The sequence below is a fragment of the Myxocyprinus asiaticus genome, chromosome 38 (assembly GCF_019703515.2).
Source record: "Myxocyprinus asiaticus isolate MX2 ecotype Aquarium Trade chromosome 38, UBuf_Myxa_2, whole genome shotgun sequence".
Classification (NCBI taxonomy): domain Eukaryota; kingdom Metazoa; phylum Chordata; class Actinopteri; order Cypriniformes; family Catostomidae; genus Myxocyprinus; species Myxocyprinus asiaticus.
This window is the reverse complement of record NC_059381.1, coordinates 16,015,510-16,038,137: the sequence shown is the minus strand read 5'-3', so window position 1 is coordinate 16,038,137 and position 22,628 is coordinate 16,015,510. Positions and strand designations below refer to the sequence as shown.

General features: G+C 37.0%; 2 protein-coding genes across 5 annotated transcripts in view; one reads left to right on the top strand and one right to left on the bottom strand.

Moving 5' to 3' along the window:
* The first annotated feature begins 2,585 nt into the window (after positions 1–2,585).
* Positions 2,586–10,651, top strand: LOC127429178 (dual specificity protein phosphatase 4-like). Its single transcript, XM_051678045.1, has 4 exons — positions 2,586–3,066; positions 3,691–3,818; positions 5,986–6,205; positions 8,216–10,651. Exons 1-4 carry the CDS (start codon positions 2,691–2,693, stop codon positions 8,593–8,595), a joined length of 1,104 nt encoding a protein of 367 aa, XP_051534005.1. The 5' UTR covers positions 2,586–2,690; the 3' UTR covers positions 8,596–10,651.
* A 1,703-nt stretch (positions 10,652–12,354) lies between these two features.
* The window catches only part of LOC127428865 (poly [ADP-ribose] polymerase tankyrase-1-like), a 137,086-nt gene continuing 126,812 nt past the window's right edge, over positions 12,355–22,628 (bottom strand). For all 4 annotated transcript variants that reach the window (XM_051677508.1, XM_051677510.1, XM_051677511.1 and 1 more), the window contains 9 exons: positions 20,361–20,598; positions 19,893–19,975; positions 17,420–17,540; positions 17,220–17,317; positions 16,576–16,650; positions 14,899–15,004; positions 14,541–14,727; positions 14,196–14,352; positions 12,355–14,067 (listed from right to left, as the gene is read on the bottom strand). In XM_051677508.1, the coding sequence (XP_051533468.1) occupies positions 13,981–14,067; positions 14,196–14,352; positions 14,541–14,727; positions 14,899–15,004; positions 16,576–16,650; positions 17,220–17,317; positions 17,420–17,540; positions 19,893–19,975; positions 20,361–20,598 (1,152 nt within the window). In that variant the 3' untranslated portion in view covers positions 12,355–13,980. The remainder of the gene's footprint in view (positions 14,068–14,195; positions 14,353–14,540; positions 14,728–14,898; positions 15,005–16,575; positions 16,651–17,219; positions 17,318–17,419; positions 17,541–19,892; positions 19,976–20,360; positions 20,599–22,628) is intronic.

Here is a 22,628-nt window from a genome sequence, read left to right as displayed (position 1 = left end):
GTGGAGAATAGCGTGGGCCTCCACCCGCGCTACGTCTCTGCGGTAACACACTCAACAAGCCACGTGATAAGATGCACGGATTGACGTCCCAGAGGCGGAGGCAACTGAGATTCGTTCTGCACCATCCGGACTGAGGCGAGTCACTACGCCACCATGAGGACTTAGAGCGCATTGGGATTTGGGCATTCAAAATTAAAAAAAAAAAAAAAAAAAAAGCAATATTTGCCCCCTGGATTTAATTTTGGGGGCATTTTATACTTTTGGGCATCTTATTTTCTTACCAAATCAAAAAATATTAGTTTTATCCTTTTACTTTAAATACTTTAATAACATTTATTATTTTATTCAAATAAATTCACAAACTGAATAATTAAATTGATAATGCATTAACTGTTATCAATAAAATTAAATAAACCAAATCATATTGTGATAATATGTGATTATAAATAAGGCCTAGAATACAATATTAAGAGCTATTTCAGATTTTACAAATAAAAAAAATGAGTGGAGCAATTTTTGCCCCTACATTTCGAATTTCAGGGGCATTTATGTCACTTTCTTTGGCATTTTTGCCCCAAGCCCCCTTTATTTTTGAGCCTGTACTACATTTTATGTTCAGCATAACATGCAACTTGAAAAGATATCTGCATTTAGTCTGATGAAATAAAAAAAAAATTAAACACTTTTTAGCATATTAATAACTAACACCGATAAACTAAATTTAAATATTCTGAATAAGTCAGTTGAGTCATATAGGAGCAACTGCAGTCTAAGGTAAATTTCAGGAGAAACTAAAATCAATTATTCGACACTTTAATTAGATCAAGACTTATGTGAATTGTTTTCAGACACAAATGAATGCAAAACCATGCACATTCACAGCTTTGATGGTGTGGAGGGGGAAGGGAAGATGCCTCCAGAAGGATGTGTCATATCATAACATTAACACATCTTTTGGATAGTGGCCCTTCCTATCTATGCTCAACTGAAGCAATGATGGCAAAGCACAATGCAAATACAGGAGTGTCATGAACGAGCTTGTGTTATATCATGCAAATACTTTATATTCGAGATCCGGAGAATTGAAAAACAACATGTTTAAAATCCAAAACCATTCTTTCATGGATGAAAGTAAGTACATGCATAGCTTATGTCCATGTATTTTGAGAATCTGGTAACTTTGAATTAATTAAGGAAGAAAGCAGAAATACTATTTGTTACATGATGGTGAAGTACATTTATGTGTAATGAAGGTTTACACAAATAAACTGCAAACAAACAAAATAACTGCAAGAAAAAAAAATCACATTTCCAAAGAATTTTTTTTTTTAACTTAAAATCCCTTTTGATGTCAATCTACAAATTTCTAATAGATTTATTTATGTTTAATAAATGTGTATTGCATTTTGCCATCCCAGATGTGTATGACTTTCCTTCTTCTGGTGAAGACAAACAAAGATTTTTTTGAATAGCTCTGTAGGTCCATACAATGCAAGTGAATGTTAGCTAGACCTTTCAAGCGCTAAAAAAACACATAAAGGCAGCATAAAAGTAATCCATATGACTCCAGTGGTTTAATATATGTCTTCTGGAGCGATGCATTCACTTTCGATGAGAAACAGATCAATATTTCAATCCTTTACTATAAATCTCCCTTTTCACTTTCACTTTTCAGAATATTAAATATTGATCTGTTTCTCACAGATCGCTTCTGAAGACATGGATTTAACCACTGGAGTCATATGGATTACTTGTATGCTGCCTTTATATGATTTTTGGAGCTTGAAAAGTATGGTCACCATTCATTATTGCATTGCACTATTGAAAGGACCTACAGATCTTCATTTGTGTTCAGCAGAAGAAAGTCATACACATCTGGGATGGCATTTTTGGGTAAACTATCCCTTTAACAAAATAAATATGTGCAATCAAATAGGCTATAATCCATTCGCATATTATACATGTTTGCAACTGAATTTTGAAGAAGAGCAGTGGTGTTTTAAACTGTGACGCAGTTCTCTTACTGATGTGAAGCAGGCGGAAGGAGGGCGCTTTGGGTTGGCTCGCCGTGCCAAGTTAAAAAAAAAAAAAAAAAAAAAAAAAAAACTTGAGCTGTTAAAAACGCTTCTCGAGACGCGTGCGTTCGTGGCGCTGCGTCTAGATTTTTTAACGCAAGGACGCAGTGTGAACGGCCCCTTAGAATTATCAAGCAACCTAAATGCTTTATTCACTCATTTTGCCCGAGGTGCAGTTTGCTTTTACCTCAGTTCAATTCGTCATATTTTCTTTGATTTATTTGGGTATTATTAGCCTATTCCGATCCCACTGTAAATATGTATTAAATACAATTAAAGCAAACTGTTTGGTTGTTTCATTAACTCGAGAGAACTATTTGATGGCTGTAATTCGGTTTAAGGTGACGGCGGTCATCATCGATCGCCGCTGACTCTTTTATGAATGAAGAGAGAACACAGAGCGGTGTTCTGAATGGAGCTCGTAGAAGACGTCATCTCAATTGTGACGTCACGCTCCTTTTATGGAGCGTGCGTCTGAAGCCCATTCATAAAACGGAAAGAGATGAGCCCGTGGTAGTAATGCACTCAGGAGGGGTAACACAACATTACACTGCGCACAGGCAGCTCTGGATTTGACGTGCTATTTTTGTGAACCAGCATTTGACCAGAGGAAAAATGGTCACAATGGACGAACTTTGTGAAATGGATTGCGGCGTTTTGAAAAGGTTGATGAAGGACGACAGTGCGAAATGTCTGGTGTTGGACTGTAGATCATTTCTCGCGTTTAGTGCTGGTCATATCCGCGGCGCTGTAAATATTCGGTGTAACACGATTGTTCGGAGGCGAGCGAAAGGCTCCGTGAGTTTGGACCAGATTCTGTCGAGTGACGACGAAGTCCGAGCCAGACTCAAGTCAGGGTTGTACTCCGCCGTGATCTTGTACGATGAGCGGACGTCAGATACAAACACTATTAAAGACGACAGCACAATCACCCTGGTACATAACGCGCTGTGTAGGGATACATTTAGGACAGAAGTCTATCTGCTGAAAGGTATACCATCTACATTACAAACTACGTTACCATTAATTGTGTTTTTGTATGTTAAATAAAGCTACCATATGTCTTGGGGAAATATCTGTTGTCACTGTGGTCAGATCTAAGCATCAAGTCAGCTTTATGACAATGATGTAAGGAAGATTGCCATATCTGTGTGTGTAGCCTATCTGAAGCACCCGAGATCTTGACAATCATTTTTTTTATCTATTTCTAATTTTAGGCCTGACACAAAACAACACATTTTTTATGATATAAATGTAATATACATCCATCGAGATTGCTTGTTACATTGTGTCAAATTGCATGGCTTAATAATCTGTCTATTTTTGCATGCGAACTGTATTATAAAATAAAATGCAGGCCTAATGCAGCCCTATTTATAAATGTCCGATTTGAGGTCTATTTTTGTTCATATTGTAAGTGTCATGGCTATGTTCTTCAAAAATGCGCAAAATAATTTTAAAATGGCTACTTTGTTAACGACTTTTGTTTTTATATCATTATTGTTACTAAACATTTATATATCTAATAGAGTGAATGAAATCATCTGATAAATTCTGGCCTAAGTGCAAATCACATGTTTTTTTTTTTTTTTTTTTTTTTCCTTCTTCTTGATAGGAGGCTATGACAGATTTTCCACACAGTATCCCAAATACTGTTTGAAAACGAAAACATTGACAGTCTCCACTCCCCTATCCCGTGTTGGGGCCAGCTGCACCTCCTGCGGAACTCCCCAGCACGACCAGGTAAACTACATTAGCGGCGGCGGCGGATATTTTGAGGTCAGATAATGGGCAGCATTGTGTAACATTAAACGTACTGTTGACTCGCTGTCTTTCCGGCTGATATAGCAGTACTTTACTGTGCGTTCATCCGGTCTTCCTCTGTGTAATAGGGGGTGTAGCCTACTGTGTCTGTGTCGGACACATTAGTACTCTTCTGTGTTGATTCTCACATCGATCATTTCCTGTCTCTACAGCTTGTTAAGCGGGCCACCAGTGACATAACAGTAGGCCAAATCGATACGCGTTTCCCGAATAAATAAACTCGACTTTATTAGCGTGACCTTTTTAAAACAAAGATGTGAGTGACCTAATGTTGTGGCCTGTCACAGAACATTTGGATAATTTATTTAGAGAATTCAAAGTGGCCTGTGGTTTCATTACTGCAGTGACAAATTAATAATACCATTTAGGCCTATTTTTGAAATATATGGTACAAAATTATTTTAAAAGAATACAAAATATATCAAATTAATTTAAAAAAATGGTATTGTGTGTGTGTGTGTATGTGTGTGTGTGTGTGTATATATATATATATATATATATATATATATATATATATATATATATATATATATATATATATATATATATATATGATCAGCCACAACATTAAAACCACCTGCCTAATATTGTGTAGGTCCCCCTTGTGCCGCCAAAACAGCACCAACCCGCATCTCAGAATAGCATTCTGAGATTACATTCTTCTCACCACAATTGTACAGAGTGGTTATCTGAGTTACCGTAGACTTTGTCAATTCGAACCAGTCTGGCCATTCTCTGTTGACCTCTATCATCAACGAAGCATTTCCGTCCACAAAACTTCTGCTCACTGGATGCTTTTTGTTTTTGGCACCATTCGGAGTAAATTCTAGAGACTGTTGTGTGTGAAATTCCCAGGAGATCAGCAGTTACAGAAATACTCAAACCAGCTCATCTGGCACCAACAAACATCCATGTGATTATCTAATCAGCCAATCATGTGGCAGCAGTGCAGTACATAAAATCATACAGATCCAGGTCAGGAGCTTCAGTTAATGTTCACATCATCCATCAGAATAGGGAAAAAATGTGATCTCAGTAATTTGGACTGTGGCATGATTGTTGGTGCCAGATGGGCTGGTTTGTTTATTTCTGTAACTGCTGATCTCCTGGGATTTTAACACACAACAGTCTCTAGAATTTACTCAGAATGGTGCCAAAAACAGAAAACATCTATTCTGTTGATGGAAATGCCTTGTTGATAAGGGAGGTCAACAGAGGATGGCCAGACTGGTTTGAACTGACAAAGTCTACGATAACTCAGATAACCGCTCTGTACAATTGTGGTGAGAAGAATATCATCTCCGAATGCTATTAAACAGGTGGTTTTAATGTTGTGGCTGATCAGTGTATGTGTGTGTATATATATATATATATATATATATATATATATATATATATATATATATATATCCTATTTATTTTTTCACTGGGGCATTATGATCACCTCATAAGTATATGTTTTGTATTTGTTCATCGTAAGAGTAAAAATAGTTTCTAGATCAATCAAGAAGTAAAAAAATAAGAAAAGTATGGTATATACAAAAGACACGATTGTTTGTAATGAAACATTTAGGATATATACTTTTCAGTAGCACTTTACATCAGGTTCCATTCGTTAAGATTAGTTAACGCATTAGGTATCATGAACTAACAATGAACAATATATATATATATATATATATATATATATATATATATATATATATATATATATATATATATATATATATATATTTACAGCATTTATTAATCTTTGAATGTTAGTTAATAAAAATACAATAGTTCATTGATAGTTTATAGTGCTTTAACTAATGTTAACATATAGACATACAATTTTTGATTTTAAAAATGTATTACTACATGTTGAAATGAACATAAACCAAGATTAATAAATGCTGTAAAAGTATTGTTAACAGTTGAGTAATGTTAACAATGGAACCTTATTGTAAAGTGTTACCTAATTTTCTTTAGTTTTCAGGATGTTTCATACAGTGTGTATAAAGTGTAAAGAGTGTACTGTGTCATAAAATGTGTAGTCTGTGGAGTGTAAACTTAAATGCCACTCACTTGGTTGTTTTCATTACAGGGTGGCCCTGTGGAAATTCTACCCTTTCTGTTTTTGGGCAGTGCCTTCCATGCATCTAAGAAGGATGTGTTGGATGGTATGGGCATTTCTGCTCTACTGAATGTATCTTCAAACTGTCCTAACCATTTTGAGGGGGCTTATCAGTATAAGTGCATCCCAGTGGAAGACAACCACAAGGAAGACATCAGCTCTTGGTTCATCGAAGCAATTGAATTTATAGGTATGGTATTATTTTTATTTTTATTGAATAAACGTGCTAGAAATGTTTGATTTCATTTTAAATTACAGACTGGATGGTTTTCTCCACAACCATTATGCGTTTGTGGGATGTCACTGTCTGTGTAAATTAGTCTTGGTTGCTACTGCTTCTTTCAACTGCAAGTCATTAGCAGTTAAAACGCTGATCTGCATTGCAAAGCTTTAACAACAATTACACCCTCCTTTTTTAGTCCTGTGATGTCAGATTGGTCATTAATGCGTGTATATATAGAGGCTTTGTTCAAACGTTTTGTTGATGCATAAAGCTGTTTGTGCAAATAAGCTGATGAAGAGGAAGCACTTTATAGGTGCAATAGGTCTTCATGTAAATATGGCGTGTGTGCTGCTGTTTGCGGGTGGGTCTTCTACATGCGAGGGTTTCCATGACTGTGGGTGGGGGATGGGGATCCTGTATATCCAATTTCAGTTTAGCATCCTCTGAACTAAAGCAAGGCCCCCAATAAGGCTTGCCGCATTTGATCGCATCATCCTAGGTGCATGTGCGCGTGTGCATGCACTTGTATGTATGCGTCAGAGTGCGGAGCTTAGGGACCAGAGTCTGACTCATCCTCCATTCAGGGGTGCCTTGATACTGGAGTCACATCAGATCTGGGTGTGTATGATTGTGCAAAGGCATCTATATGCAGAGAGGAGAAGTGATCTGGTTTGTGTTTTGATATACCTGTCTACTCTCTCTTTGTTCTGTGAATATCTCACTTCATTGCTTGTTAGTAATGGTAAAGGGTATCTGTATTTAGATGTTCCAGCAGTGTGAAAACCACCCTAGACCATTTTGTCATGGGGCTTTTGTTGTCCAACTGTTACTATCAGCTCTGGATGAATTCCCAGTTGTATGTGTATTCATACAACTGCATTATCCTAATTGTTGGGCATGGGTTTTATAATACCCAAAGATAATGGCTCATTGTGTAAATGAAAACGGATATGTCAATAGGGTTATTACAGTTTCGAAAACGTAGTTTTATTTTATTTATTTATTTTAATATCTGTAAATATTAAAAGTAAAAAGATTTATATTTTTTAAAATATTACAATGATATGAGCATAATTTGTTTGTTTGTTTTGTATTTTAATTTAGTCTTGTTTTTTAATTTGTATCTGAGCAAAATTACTAGTTTTTATTTAGTTTCAGGATTAGTTTTAGTTTTCATCCCTTATAACAGCATTATAAATTGTTCCATCTGTATATGACAACACGTGCATTACTTGATCAGAAAATGCAACAAAGAAACTGTGGTTGGGTTGTTCTACATATCAATCAGACAGCCGCTTTTTTTTTTTACAGAATACACAGTCTGCAACTGAGATAAATTAAATTAGTATATCTAACATTGATTAAAAATATGAAAACTAAAGTCATTTTTGGACTCTTATTTAATTTTTTAGTATTTTCTATTCATATTTTAGTGCATTTATAGTTTTTATCTTTTTATTTTTTTGCCATATGTGATGAAACACAAAATCAATATTTATATCATTTTTAGTTATTCATATTTTAGTGCACATTTCAGTTTAGTTTTGTTCTTTGTTTTTTCGTCATTTATATATATAAAAAAAAATCACTGCTTGTTTTCATCTTTTGTAATTGTTTTTATTAACAATTATAACCGTCATTTTTCTAACATTTTTGAAATATTTTGTATGTATTTAATTTTTATTTATATATTATATATAATACATATTTTTTCGTTTTTATTCATATTTTAGTGTAAATTTAGTTTCAGTTTAGTTTAGTTTTTTTTTTTTTCACTGCTTGTTTTCATCTTTTTAATCGTTTTTGATTATAACCTTGATAACGACAATAGCCATGGTTGTCAGAGTATTTTACAATCATGACTTGTATGTGAACCTGCACCAATAAGTTCTGAACTACAGCTTCACTGTGTATGCTGTTAAGATGACACATATCTGAGCTTCATCCATGTTTAACAAAATTCTCTACTTTTCACAGACTCCGTCAAAGATTCCAACGGCCGTGTTCTAGTGCACTGTCAGGCTGGTATCTCACGGTCGGCCACTATATGCCTGGCGTACCTCATGAAGAAGAAGCGAGTGCGTCTGGAAGAGGCCTTTGAATTTGTTAAACAGCGACGCAGCATCATCTCCCCCAACTTCAGTTTCATGGGTCAGCTGCTGCAGTTCGAGTCTCAGGTGCTGGCCACTTCCTGTGCTGTAGAAGCAGCCAGCCCTTCCGCCACACTCTGCCCTAAGTCTTCCTCCACGCCCACGTCTCCCTTCATCTTCAGCTTCCCAGTCTCAGTGGTGACGCACAGTCAGCCCAGCAGTCTTGCGTACCTACAGAGTCCAATCACAACCTCGCCAAGTTGCTGATAAATTGTCCCTTTCTGCGAGACTGAAAGACTGCACTCGCACACCAGAAAGAGATTGTTGGAAGTTTTGTTAACAAGGTCTTTGAAGGAAGGTTGAATTTTTTGACACCCTTCATTTGGCACACTCATGTAGTCATTCAAGCAAAGTTTTTTTTTTAATTCTTTGTAGTCGTTACTGCACCAAACTTATGCGTTAAATGGATTGTTCATCCAGAAATTAAATTCTGTCTTCAGTATTTACCCTCATGTTGTTTCAAACAGGTATGACCTTCTTTCTTCCGTGGAACACAAAACGAGATATTTTGAAAAATGTATTGGTCGATCTTTTCCATGCAACTACAATGAATGGGAACTGGAGCTTTCAAGCTTCAAAACACTGACAGCCTCATTTCCCATTCACTTTTATTGTATAGAAAAGAGCAGCGTTAACATTCTTTAAGATTTGGAAAAAAGTCATACAGGTCTGGAACGACACCATGAATGATGACAGACTTTTCCTTACTTTTTTGAGTGAACTATCCCTTTAATACCAGAAGAATACAATCATAATATACTGTCACAGGATTCCTGTGAGGACAGTACATTTCCTTCATTTCCTGTGGTTTACGTCCAAAGACTTCCAAAGGTCCGCCATGTGATTGGCTGGCAGGTTGGCGAGAGCAGTGGGAAACGGAGCTGTGATTTCATAAAGCAAACTTGGCAGTCTACGTCTTTCTTTTTTGATGGAGAGCAGGAGGTCCTTCAACCCTGACAGGTGCTTCAGACTGTGTCTGGACTCCCCATTTATCGTCCCTCCAATCTCTCTCTGGCTCTTCTTTGCCATTTGGACAAGACTGATCTCCTTTAATACAGACATTCCTGCTGGAGCTCCGAGACTTGCTGTCTTTGGCAAAAGTTAGCTGGCATGATCTTTTGCAGGAAATGGCTTTCATCTAGGCTGTTTTGCATTTGTCAGTGCCTTTTACAAAGAAGGTACAGGACATTCAGACACATTGGGGCAGACATGAGCTCCCAATCGCCTTTCCTTCAGAAATGAACACAATGGCAGACTGGTGGCTGGATGTTTGGCAAAGGGACTAAAGTAATTAGAACTGCAATACAGACATATTCTACAATCCGTTCCTCTCATAAATTAGAGCAATAACATAATTCTCCTTCCTCCCAGTCACCACCAAAGCAATGTATGATTTATTAACTTTTTTGGTTGCATTGTATGATCACTTTAAACTTCTGATTTTGTTTGCCAATTTGTACCGAGACCTCAATTATTTCTTCTGTATGCCTTACCAATAATGACTGTGGTGTTCTTCCATGTGGAATGTTCTCATTAATAGACTATTTAAGGAACAGCGTATGTAATATGATAGGTTTGAAGGTACCAGCTGTGACCACTGTAACTACTGTAATGATTTAAGAGGGATCCAATTTGGTATCAAAATGCCCCGATTAACTTGACGGACTTATACACTGAAACCTTTTGCACTGGAAGTTTGGGAATGGGAGAATTGGGAAACCACCACTTGTTTTTAATATTTCCCCTTGATAACGTCACTGGAAGGGAATCTTCTTGCCTTGAAGAGTTATAGCAGACTGCTTTTGCTTGAAAATTTACAATGTGTATGTGTGTGGGGCCTATTTCTCATTAGTTTCTCATGAGATTGTGGGCATCTTTTATAGAGCACTTTTAAGTGATGCAAAATTTATTTGACGTTCCTTTCGCACCTCGCCGGAACTGAAGTGGTAGCTGAGCAGCATACATTTCCCATATTCAGTTGAGCTTTAGTTTTTTTGCATACTAAATGGTCTGTTTGTTAACATACTGATGATTGCAATATTTTTACTGTACTTGATGTAAATGTCTGACGCTCATGGCAATATTGTTCAGAGGGTTACGATTTTTGAACTCTGCCCTGTTCTGTTGTATTATATGTACATTTTATTTATCTCATGATTGTCATTGTTAAATATAAAAGTGTTCTTTAATGAATGTGTGGCATCCTTTAATCATAAAAAAAGATCACTTGGGACATTTTTCTCTACAGCAATCTGCCTGTAAGTAATAAAGCATTTATTTCGTAAGATTAAAAGAACATGAGCCATCTAAGTTACTCTGAATGAGAAAGATATAAAAGAAATGAGTGCTATTGTGCAAGGGAACATAATTAGTATAATATCTGACTAATGGAGGTTGGGGAAGTTCAATAGAGGCATTTTGTTTAAGAGTCACAGTGCCCCCTAGCGTGTATTTTGGTAATTGAAATTTCATGGTTAGTGCAGCAGTGTCCGAATTCTCGTACCAGAGCCCTTCTATCAAGGTGGGCCTACATGCATAATGTGGCGGTCCCATAGGAAAAGTTTAATGCTGTCCGCCAGTGCTTTATAGATGAGGCTTCAGATTTAAGTTTTAAGCCAGACCACTCTTGTCAATATTTGTCTAGTTCTGCTCCTACAAACCCCTCCTCTATCAGTGACTTAATACTGAAATCCAATTCTTCATCTTGCAGACTTGATCCTGCTCCCACATCCCTCCTCAAACTCTGTAATTCTGTCATCTCTACACCTATCTCACTTTTCATAAACAGATCTCTAGCTTCTGCTTCTCTCTCTTTACCACTTAAAACTGCAGTAACACCAGTACTTAAAAAACCTAACTTGGACCCTACTGTTCGCCCTATCTCTAACTTACCATTCATTTCCAAAATACTGGAAAGAGTTGTTGCCTCCCAGTTACAATCTTTCCTTGTTCAAAATGATCTTTTTGACCCCTTTCAGAACTCATGGTTCTTCAGCTTTTTAAAAGTAAAAATACTGCATTTGAAATATGACATCAATGAATATAATAGTAAAGTGTTCCCAAAAGCCTATTTTTAAGATTTATGCTTTACAATCTCATAACAAATTTCAATATTGAATTTTGTGATCCTTAACAAAATTAAATTAACAAAATTAAGTTACAGAAATCAGTTCAATTTGTTGGAAAATTATTATTTATTTATTTTTTTTTCCATTTATGCACATTTGATTTCCTCTGGTTTAAATGTATGAATGTCTTTTTTTAAAACTTTATATATAATTTTATACTTTATACATAAATATTCATTTTAAATCATTTAAATGTTCAGTGTGAGTCATAAACTCAAGAAAACTGCTTAGGGCCAGTAAAATAAATATTTTAAACCTGCATGCACGCACACACATAAAAATACTTTTTTTATACATTTAAATTTCATAAAATTAAATAAAATTGAATTGTGTAATCCTTAACAAAAATAAACATTGTTTTATTTAATTTTTTTAAATTACACGATTCATCTTTTCGAGTGTATTGATGTTGTTTGAATTATATGCTATATATGCAGTAATTTCCATATAAAACAGAGTAAACAATAAATCATTTTTATTTCTTGTATGATGGCCAACAAAACGTTTTTCAGTCATTCAGGTTCTCATCAGGTTTCCAGGAATTATACAGGGCCAAGGTGGCAACCCTACCTCACACACTTCAGTAGACTGCTTCAAGACCTGAAATGGGTGCATCAGATAAGTGAGACATCCAAAATGTGTAGTGCTGGAGGGTCACCAGGAACAGGGTCAGATGTACCAATGTAAGCAAACCTTCCCCCTGATTTCACAAGTATTTTGCTGAAAATTACACTAAAAATAACACTAGCTTCCCTGATCATTGATTGTTCCACCACAAAGTGAAAAGGATGCAACCATAATTAAACAAGGGATCAGCAAACAGAAAAAAGACAGTAGATGGTATTTATGACATGTACTTTATTAAGACCATTTTACACAACTGACGAGTGTTTGATTAGTCCGCAGATTGCTTATGGTAGATAAGACGCTTCTAGATCTGATTTAAGTTCACAGGAAAACGGAAATAAAATAAAAATACAGATCATAGAATTGAGATTATAAAGGAATGTTTCTCTCCCACTTATTGACTTTAAGAGGGGAGAAAAACAAGTCTGATCTCTCTTTCTCTCTGGTTTGAACACAGAGAGCCCTGGAGTAAGGCAGATCACCTTCACCTGAGCAAAGCAACCAAACCAGACAGGAGTGTTGTGAACTTGCGAACAGACTTCAAGAGGTAGAGCCATGTCCATATACAAGACTACATCCTTCATTTTATTCTGTAACATGAATGTGTGCCATCCAAGCTGCTGATATATCAGTAGTGTGTAACTGGAAATACGTTACTGACATCCTCAGAAAAGAGGCGTTTCTCTTGCACCAGAGAAACAGTATTGGAATGAACAAAATTAAGGAATTTCTGTGGTCGTGAGCTAAAACAAAGTGAAACCAAATGAGTGACTTCCAAAGCGGAGACACTTAATCAACGATCATCTGAAAATATAGAAGGAAAGATCTGAAAGAAAGAATTCCCACTTCTTTTACAGTACTAATAAAACCCACTCTGTATCAGTAAACAACATTAAAAGATATACAAAGGCATTGTCCATTACACAACATGTACATTACTGGACTTTTTTTTTTCCTGTGTCATTTTAAAATTATTCAGAATAACTTAAGTCCTGCTTAAAAGTGCAAATTTATGTGTTTTCTGATGGTAATGGAATGGAACATTCAGAGCAGAATTCCTGTGCAAAGAAATGGGGGGTAAAAATGAGTACAAAGTACATAAAAAAAACATATAAGATTTTTTTTTTCTGTTTTGTTGTTAAAGGCCTTTTGAATAGCTCTGGTCTCCACATCAACATTCTTTTTACTTTTATAAACCCTCTAAGGCTTTTTTTTTTAATACAATACATAAAGAAGAAAAAATAAAACCGCAACACAATAAGTCCTCACTTCAGTGAACTTCAAGGGTGACGGGATCACTGAAATATCAGGTCCCTTTGAAGTGTAACGGGGACAAGGCCCATTTTCTTAATGTGAATTATATGGAGGAAAATAAAAAACAAATATATGTAGATCACAGTAATAATAAAACTGTTTCAAAGAAAGAGAAGCTTAATAAAGTGTAATGCTCGAGTTAAAACAGTGTTAAATTGAGTTTAATGAAGGGGAAGAGGTCACTTGTTGTCTTTCACAGAGCGTCATTTTACAGAGTCATTCGCTCTTTCAAGTCCTTTCATTTAGCCCTGAAACAGTGCATGACCTTTATCCTGTCCTAAAAGAGCTAGGACGCGGCCAGCCAAGGCAACTCTTTCTTGTAAACACTCATGGGGACAGAAATGGCAAATAACTGCAAAATAAAAAGGCAGTACAGAGGTTTATGGGTAAATGAATGAATTCCTATTGTACTGTTTGGGCAGAGGACATGAGGAGTCATCTGTGGAAGTTTGAAGTGTGTGTGAGAGTGTGTATGAAATGTTTGGGTAACAGTCTGAGCCTGCTGATCTTGGTCCCATGTGGACTAGGATTTCTGCTCTGCTGCTTTTGGGGATGGAGGTGTACTGTCTGGCTTGATGATCTGATATGTGATGAGGTACTCTGGGTAGGCCTGCAAAACACACAAGGTTGCAAATGTAAATACATATGTTAATAAATGTTAACCTGAAATATTTTTTGATAAAAACGTCTATGGACATGTTATGCATCAGCTAACCAAATATCTGTCAGCTCTCTCACCTGTTCCCCTCGATAGATGACATATTCGGCGTAGGCTAATCCATTGACGCTGGGACGACCAATGATGGAATGATGCCCTGGAGGAGCGTGAGCCATTTTCATGGCACTGAATTGCAAGAAGGATTTACCCAGAGTGACCCTACAGAACAGCATCTGCCTGCAAAGAGAGTTAAAAGAACACTATGAGGTAAACAGCACCATCAACTGGTCATTTAAGATCAGTACGCTTGTATCTCATCCATAAGCAACTACTTCTAAAGCACATCATATCAGAGCTAATCTGGGATCTGTTCTGTGATTACTAAATTGAAAGAATCAGATCTTGGGCTTGGATGAAAAACGTACCTATGACAAATATAACAGGACCGGTCTTTATGTGTGGGGCAGCCCGTTCCACCTCCAATGCCATAGACATACTGGTTGCTTTTAGAGGAGTTCTCTGCAAAGTAGATCCCAGCCCCAAACATGCCCCCAATGTAGGCGTGTCTCTCATCAAACCCTTTATGGATAATGGCGTTGATGAATGGTGACCCTGCAGATGAGGAGAAAAAGGAAAAGGATGATCTTTATGTAAAATAACTTGCAGAATGCTTGAAAGATCAACTGGGAAAGCTTCTTTTGTAGCTTGAACTTTCCCAAATAGCACTTTTGACAGGTCATTCATCTTGCGACAGCAAGTTGTGGCCGGGCCCTGGAGCAGTACCGTGAAAGAGCATGCGCTCGTTGTGATGATTGTGGTTCTCGTCTGCAATCTCCTTCTGCCGGTGTGCATATCTTTCCCTCAGCTTCTTGTTCACCACCTTCTGAATCTGCACCAACATTAAACAAAGTTTTAATATGGCAGCTCAAACAATTGACAAACTAGTCAAAAAGTTTCGAACCTTTAAATCAGTTTTTAAATTACACCCCCATCCCTTTAACCACAAGTGTTCTCTCCAAAGCCCCACCCTCATGTCAGTAAACCCGAACCAACCCAAACAAAGATATTCTGATGGAGATATGATGTAAATATATCCATACAATGCAAGTCAATGGGGTCCAACACATCCAAGTACAGTGCTCTGCGCATGCGTCAAGTTCAAGGAAGTGTAATCGAGCTTGAATTCATGATTGCACCTAGGAGACTGCAGATGTCAAGAGTTATAGTGAAAAAGGAGTTACATTTAGGTCTATTTCTCGATCAGGTCGCTTCAGAAGACATGGATTAAACAACGATTCGTATGGATCACCTTTATGCTGCCTTTATGTCCTTTTTGGAACTTGAAAGTGTTTGACCACAATGACTTGCATTGTATGGATATTCACATCATATCTCCACCAAAATATCTTTGTTTGTGTTACACAGAAGAATAAAAGTCATACAAGTTTGAGACGGCATGAGGGTGAGTAAATAATGAGAATTATTTGTAGGTGTTCTAGGGCATTTAAAGGAGCCATGTATTCTGACAAAATAATTATTTTTGCAAGCAACATATTAATTGCCAATATTTCATTGTATAAAGTAGATATTTTGCCAATGCACAGTTTTTGGAGAGATTTTTTTCCACAGCTCAGGATAGTACGGAGCCTGTTAGCGGACAGGGCGGGATTTGTTTTTTTCTTTTTTTTTGTTTTTTTTTTACAAACCATGGATTTAATACAGTATACTGTATCCATATAGTAACCATGGTATAACTATATATTAACATGGTTTTCGTTTGCCTGTATTATTACTGTGGTTTTAAAATATGGTTACTATAGCAAAACCATGGTAAATTTATTGAGAGGGCATGCAAAACTATTTCAGAAAAAAAATGAATCTGCCATCTTTGCACATGTACTCCATAGGATAGTCGCTAGTGAAGGCCGTGGGACTATGCACGCTCTTGTGGTGCCATCAGCAAGTCAGCGTTGTCATGATGCAATTTCCCTGTGGTTCCAGAGTGATTAGTCACATGTCATTTACTTCTCATGTGATTTGTTAAAAAAAAAATAATCCCCTGAGTCCATGAGCAAATATGGCAGATTTCAAATCACATACTTCTTGGTATGGCAGATACTGGCAGATTTCAAATTACAACTGCCATTAAGATGAATAGAAATGCTAATAGATAGATATCTCCAGGTAGTATAGATCTCCTTGACTTGAATGCACAAAATATTACACAGACAGAGAGCATGTTTTGGATTGGCTAGTTTTCTGATTGGCTAATGTAGCACGGCTGCTGCTCAGACTCTTTTATGCCATTTATACAGCCTAGGGCTGTCACAGAGACAGGTGTGATTTTTCAGAACATATATTTCAGTGATATCTGTCAGATAGTAGGAACATTTTATGCATTTTATGAAAAATGCTTACAGCAGCTTTAAGGGCAGAATGGTGCATAAAGTTACAACTTACCTTCAAGATGTTGTACCTGCTGAAAACGCCTCCTGCATTGCCACCATCCCTGTGCTCTCTGATCGTGCTTTGCAGCTGTAAAACAATAACACAACGTACATGTTACATATGTTTGGGTCACAAGTGGATTTCTATGGGGTTTTCAAACTGTGGTCCAGGGACCCCTTGGGGTAGGTAGTGTAAAAGTATAAAAAATATATACATTAAATATTTACCAAATTTGACATTATAACGGTCTACAAATACATTTCAATTGAACTGATAATGTTTCTATTGAGGTTTATCTATGTGGCATTACTAATAGTACGTAGCAAAAAAGATAAATGGTCGATATATATATAAGGTAAATATTTTCAAGATAAGATTCAGATAATTTCTTTTGGCTTTAGTGCAATAACATTTTGCAAACCACATATTGTATTTATAGTATAACACTTAATATTTTTCTTATATAGTATAAATGCATTTTAACGCATTAAAATAGGAAGGGGTTCCCTTACAAGTGGATCATCATATCTGGGGGCCCTTGGCCCTTTTGTTTGGAACCACTTCTGCTTTTTTTTTTGTTTTTTTTCACATGCTTTGAAAGGAAAAACACCCTAGTTCGGGGGAAGAAGTGATGATTTTGGCTCCAAAGCTCTCACCTCCTCCTCTACTGACTGAAACTCCTTATCATCAGGGGCTAGGTCGATCAGCACTGTGCCCTGAGTTGCACAGTGGAATGTCAGGTATGGGTTGGCACCTGTGTGGTAAAACATGAACAAATTAAACAAAAAGGTACTTCAATGTGCGGTGGTTCATGTAACCATGCTTTTATACTTTGTTTGAATGCTTTTGGACTGACCTTGTTGACCACCCAGTAGTCTCTCAATGCCTTTGATAAGTTTGTGTCTGTGCCCATATGCGTTGATCCCAATCTCCTTGAGCTCCTCATGCCCCATATCAGCCAGCACATCCAACGTAATCTTATACAACAGGTAAACAACAATCAGATTTAGGGAATCCATTGTAGACTACAGGAAAAAACTATCAGAAAAAGCTGATAACAATCTCGACAAGATGCACCCAATAAGACGACATCGACGCCACTCTTTGTAATGTAGGTTGTAATGAAAATTGACATTAAGCGATTTACTTCAGGGTTGATTTAGACTCAATTCTGTGTCAAAAGTAGCAGACAGCGCAAATTTATTTTCTTAGCTTTTTGATACGTGTAACTTCCTCCTACAGAGAACATAAACTCTGTGAACTGCAGGAGGCTTGGATAGATATTATGCTGTGTGACTCATAACAAACAGGATGATAATTGCTGTGCCAATCTCAATATGCCTCCTACACGGTACATGTACACAAAAGCAAACATGCAGATGGCGGTTTGCGTATGCTAGACTGCGAGGCAGGGAAATGTTTGAGCCAGCATGTGCCACAGAGAGAGTCTCAGCTCCTGAGAGCATCACACCTCAGCATTACATTTGACTCTTCTTCAACCTCTGTCAGGATATAATCTCAAACTCTCACACTTCCAATTGGCCCATGATCCATTATATCTGTGGTAGGCCTGTCAAAGGCCATAAGCTGCCAACTGCTCTCTCTCTCAGGAAGCACTCTGCTCACTGTACGTTTTCCATTTACGGCAATGTTCAGAGGGAAGTGGAGATGCAGCAAATGTACAACAACTCTGTTGCAAAGTTAGCCATTTACGGCAGTGTTAAAAGTGAAGTGGAGATGCAGTAGACATAATACAACATTGTTGCAAAATTTGCCATTTAGGACAAAGTTCAAAGGGAAGTGGAGATGCAGCAAGTGTACTACAACATTGTTGCAAAGTTTGCCATTATGGCAAAGTTCAAAGGGAAGTGGAGATGCAGCAAATGTACTACAACATTGTTGCAAAGTTTGATATATACAGCAAAGTTCAAAAGGAAGTGGAGATGCAGCAAATGTACTACAACACTGTTGCAAAGTTTGCCATTTACGGCAAAGTTCAAAGGGAAGTGAAGATGCAGAAAATGTACTACAACATTGTTGCAAAGTTATCTATTTACGGCACAGTTCAAAGGGAAGTGGAGATGCAGCAAATGTACTACAACATTGTTCCAAATTTTGCCACTTACGGCAAAGTTCAGAGGGAAGTCGAGATGCAGCAGACATAATACAACATTGTTGCAAATTTTGCCATTTACTGCAAAGTTCAGAAGGAAGTGGAGATGCAACAAATGTAATACAATATTGTTGCAAAGTTTGCCTTTATGGCAAAGTTCAAAGGAAATGGAAATGCAGCAAATGCACTATAACATTGTTGCAAAGTTCGCCATTTACAGCAAAGTTCAAAGGGAAGAGGAGATGCAGCAGACATACTACAACATTATTGCAAAGTTATCCATTTATGGCAAAGATCAAAGGGACGTGAAGATGCAGCAGACGTAATACAACGTTGTTGCAAAATTTGCCATTTACTGCAAAGTTCAGAAGGAAGTGGAGATGCAGCAGACGAACTACAGACCTCATAAAGAAACAAATATTTGTCATATCAGCCTTTTGACAGCACTTGTAAAGTGAGGAGACAGCTCAAAACAGTGCAGCGGCTAAAATCAGACGGGTCTAATGACAACAACGATCTGTGAGCAGTGTCCTCAATCTCATTTTCACTCTGTCACTGAAAAACAACAATTTACTGTTGCCTCCTTATGCTCCATCTCCCTCAGGTACAGCAAGCCAGAAAAAATGGAGAGCGAGCGAGTGAGTCACTGTAAGATGGATGAATGCCTCTTACTAAAGCCACAATCAAAGCTGATTTCAGCCCTACACATCTAGTGCTCTTCCCAGCTGGTGGCCATCAAGAGCATTTCTGTTCATCTATGTGCAAATGAGCGACAGGTCTCGCACAGAATGGCAATCAGGTCCCACAGCTTGGCCTCAGTGAGTCGGAGCCGAGGAGCTGAAGGAACAACAGAGCATTGAGCTCAGTGTGAGAGAGAATGGCATGACTGTATTAATCACAAGACGGGGCACAAAGGTCAGCCCCATCACCTCTCTCTCCCATAAAAATGTAGATGCTAATAATCTCACAGGGTTCAGCTGTGGGAGGAGTTGGATTGAAATGATGAAGCCAAGGTGCTTAGAAAGTACACTGAAAGATTTTGAGGTCACAGATGTCATTGTATCCGAACAACTTTTTAAGGGAAGGACCTGGATTTTTCTCCAGGAAACTATGGCTATTTTATTTTGCAGGACAGAAGGTAATTTGATGTGTGGAGAGGAACTGTGTGACCAGCAATGTGATTCAGTGGTTATTTAATAATAGGAATTGGTCTTACCTGTTCCCTCTCAAAAATATCACGCAAATGCTCCAAACCCAAACTCTTCAGAAACTGACTGATGTTCATATCCAGAATTGCAACTAAAGAGAAAAAAATCCTCATGTTAACTCTATTAACATTATCTTCACAAAGCAGGACTGTAAATCAACAAAAAAAATCTATTATAATATGCTGATTAATCAAATAAGACTAGTGTTGGATAGACTACAAAAAGTGGCTTAAGAAGTCAAAACATTGTTTTTTTTTTTTAACATGGTTAAAATTAGGCCTATGACTGGTCTACAGTCCACAGCAATCTATTTTGCAATCTTTCCGAGGAAAATAATTTCTGTATGTGTCAGGTGTAAAAATTATAATCATAATAAATTAACATGCTTGACTGAAAACTCTACAACAAATATCTTATTTACATGAAAACGTATCACTGTAAAAGGATTTGAAGTGAAGTGCTTTGGAACTACTCACTTTCTCCCTCCTTCCTCTCTGATCCAGTGGCCCCATCAGCCGGGCCCGAGGCCCCAGACACAGCCAGTTCTGCTAGGGGTCCGGCCAGATTGTCTATGCTGCTGGCAGCAGACAGGCAGGAGGGTGTGGATGTTGGGGAGATGACAGAAGCACTGACCACTGTAGCCTGTGGTTTGAAACAACTAGGAAGGGCTTCAGGGGGCATGGCATCAATCAGCAGTGCCCGGATATCATCAGCCTGGAGATGAAAGAAACAGAGGAGAATCAAGAAAAACACTAGTTTCTATGAGAAATCGGTGTCTGATTTGTTATAAATTAGGGCTGGGACATTTACGCACTAAAAAGCAGCAAGAGAAAATGATAGTTTTGAAATTGTAAACTTCAGCAAATTAAACATAAGCATTAAATGTGTTTTTTATCTGTGTGTAGTGTTAATAATGCATTGGCAATGTACACGTAAGTTTCTTTTGAATTGAATCAGACCATTTGATCTTATTATTAAAGTCCACAGAAAATTGCAGATGATTTTGCCCAACTTTTAAATACAGCATGTCCACTAATTTTATGGCATGTATACATATATTTGTATAGTAGATTTATACCTATAAAAATGTGCCTAATTTAACTATATTAGCAAAAAACTGAACATTCTGATGTACATTTTAAATAATTAAAAAAAAATTATGATTCTTGTAAGTTCTTTATATAGTAAATATATTTATGATTATATTTTAATGTTGTGATAAAACTGTGCAATTAATTAGTTACAGCCATATTCTAAATAAAACTAACTATAACATCTAATTCTGTTTACACCTGGTATTAACCTCCATTTTGGGTGATTCAATCACAAGTGGTCAGGCAAGAAAGCCTTTTAAACTTGGTAGTAACATGCTTCTAAGGTGTGTTTTCTGTAACCACTTGATTTCAAGACTAAAAACATTGCTCACTACATCAGCGCAGAGACTGCATTTTGATAAAGCACAAAAAAGTCAATTAAACCGTATTAAATTAACTTCGGATTAGCTGCGTCACTGCATGTTTGTATCAGGCAAACTGAAGACATTTTGTCTTATGCATAACTATGTGGGCTTTTTCATTTATTTTCCGATTGGATGGTTGTTGTTGTTTTTTTAAAAGCTGTACATAACTGGTAAAGTGTAAAGACCCTGTTTTAGCATAATGATAGATATGTTTAATTGATAGACAGATAGACAATAACTGACAGGTGAGTAGGCGATCCTTCATTGTTATCCAGAACGCATTATGATACATTCACATTTACACTACTAATACAATTTGGTCACATGTGTTTCTGGCTACCTCTTAATTAGGTTTGAGTGATCGGATAACACAACATTTTTGACTATGTATACACCTGTATTTTGGACTTTCCACTTGTGATCAGATCACCAGAGACAGATGTTCATATGAGATGTAAACAGAAGCAGTGTCCGAAATCGCCCCCTATCCACTGTACTGTATAGTGCACTATTTTGGGTGTCAGCCATTTTGTAGTTGTGTCCCAATTTGCTTCCTATATTTGTTCAATCATTCTTACCCACAATGCACTCTGATTTCGACAGCTGATGTACACTTGCTGACGCTATCTTGCCCATAATCCACTGCAGGGAGGACTGGCATGCTGGGAGAGCAAGCACAAGTGGGTGAGCGAGAGAGAGAGGAAGCACGAGAGATGGCAGTTTACAGCTTCATTCATTCCTGCAATGTTTTATTTCACGCTGGCTGTAGTGTTTTACTTTTTGACATATCAATACTTGATTAAAAATTACATAAAATATAGCGATCCAAAATCACACAGATAAATTGAACAGTTTGATTTATTTATACAGATGAAAATATATTTGATATGGTTATTTATTTATTTATTTTTGCCATTAATGCGAAGTGATTTCTTTCATCACTAATTCACTGAGGTGATATTGTCAACTCAGAAGAAATTATGCTATATATTTGGTTATCACACGTACGTTTTTGTCTAATAATCAATGGATGTTGTTAATATTAGCTTTAGTACTGTATTATAGTCGCATGAAGGCACTAAGCGCACATGCCATCTCTCTCAGCGCTCAGAAATGCTGCCCAGTTTGGAGGGAAGAGTGTCAGATTGCTAAAAAAATAATAAATAAATACAATTATGTATGCTTGTTCATGTGTTTTTATTCTTGTTGGCAGTTTTTAGCAATATTATTATTTTAATCATTATGAAATTTTGATCATTTTATATGCATAACAAGTATTGTTATT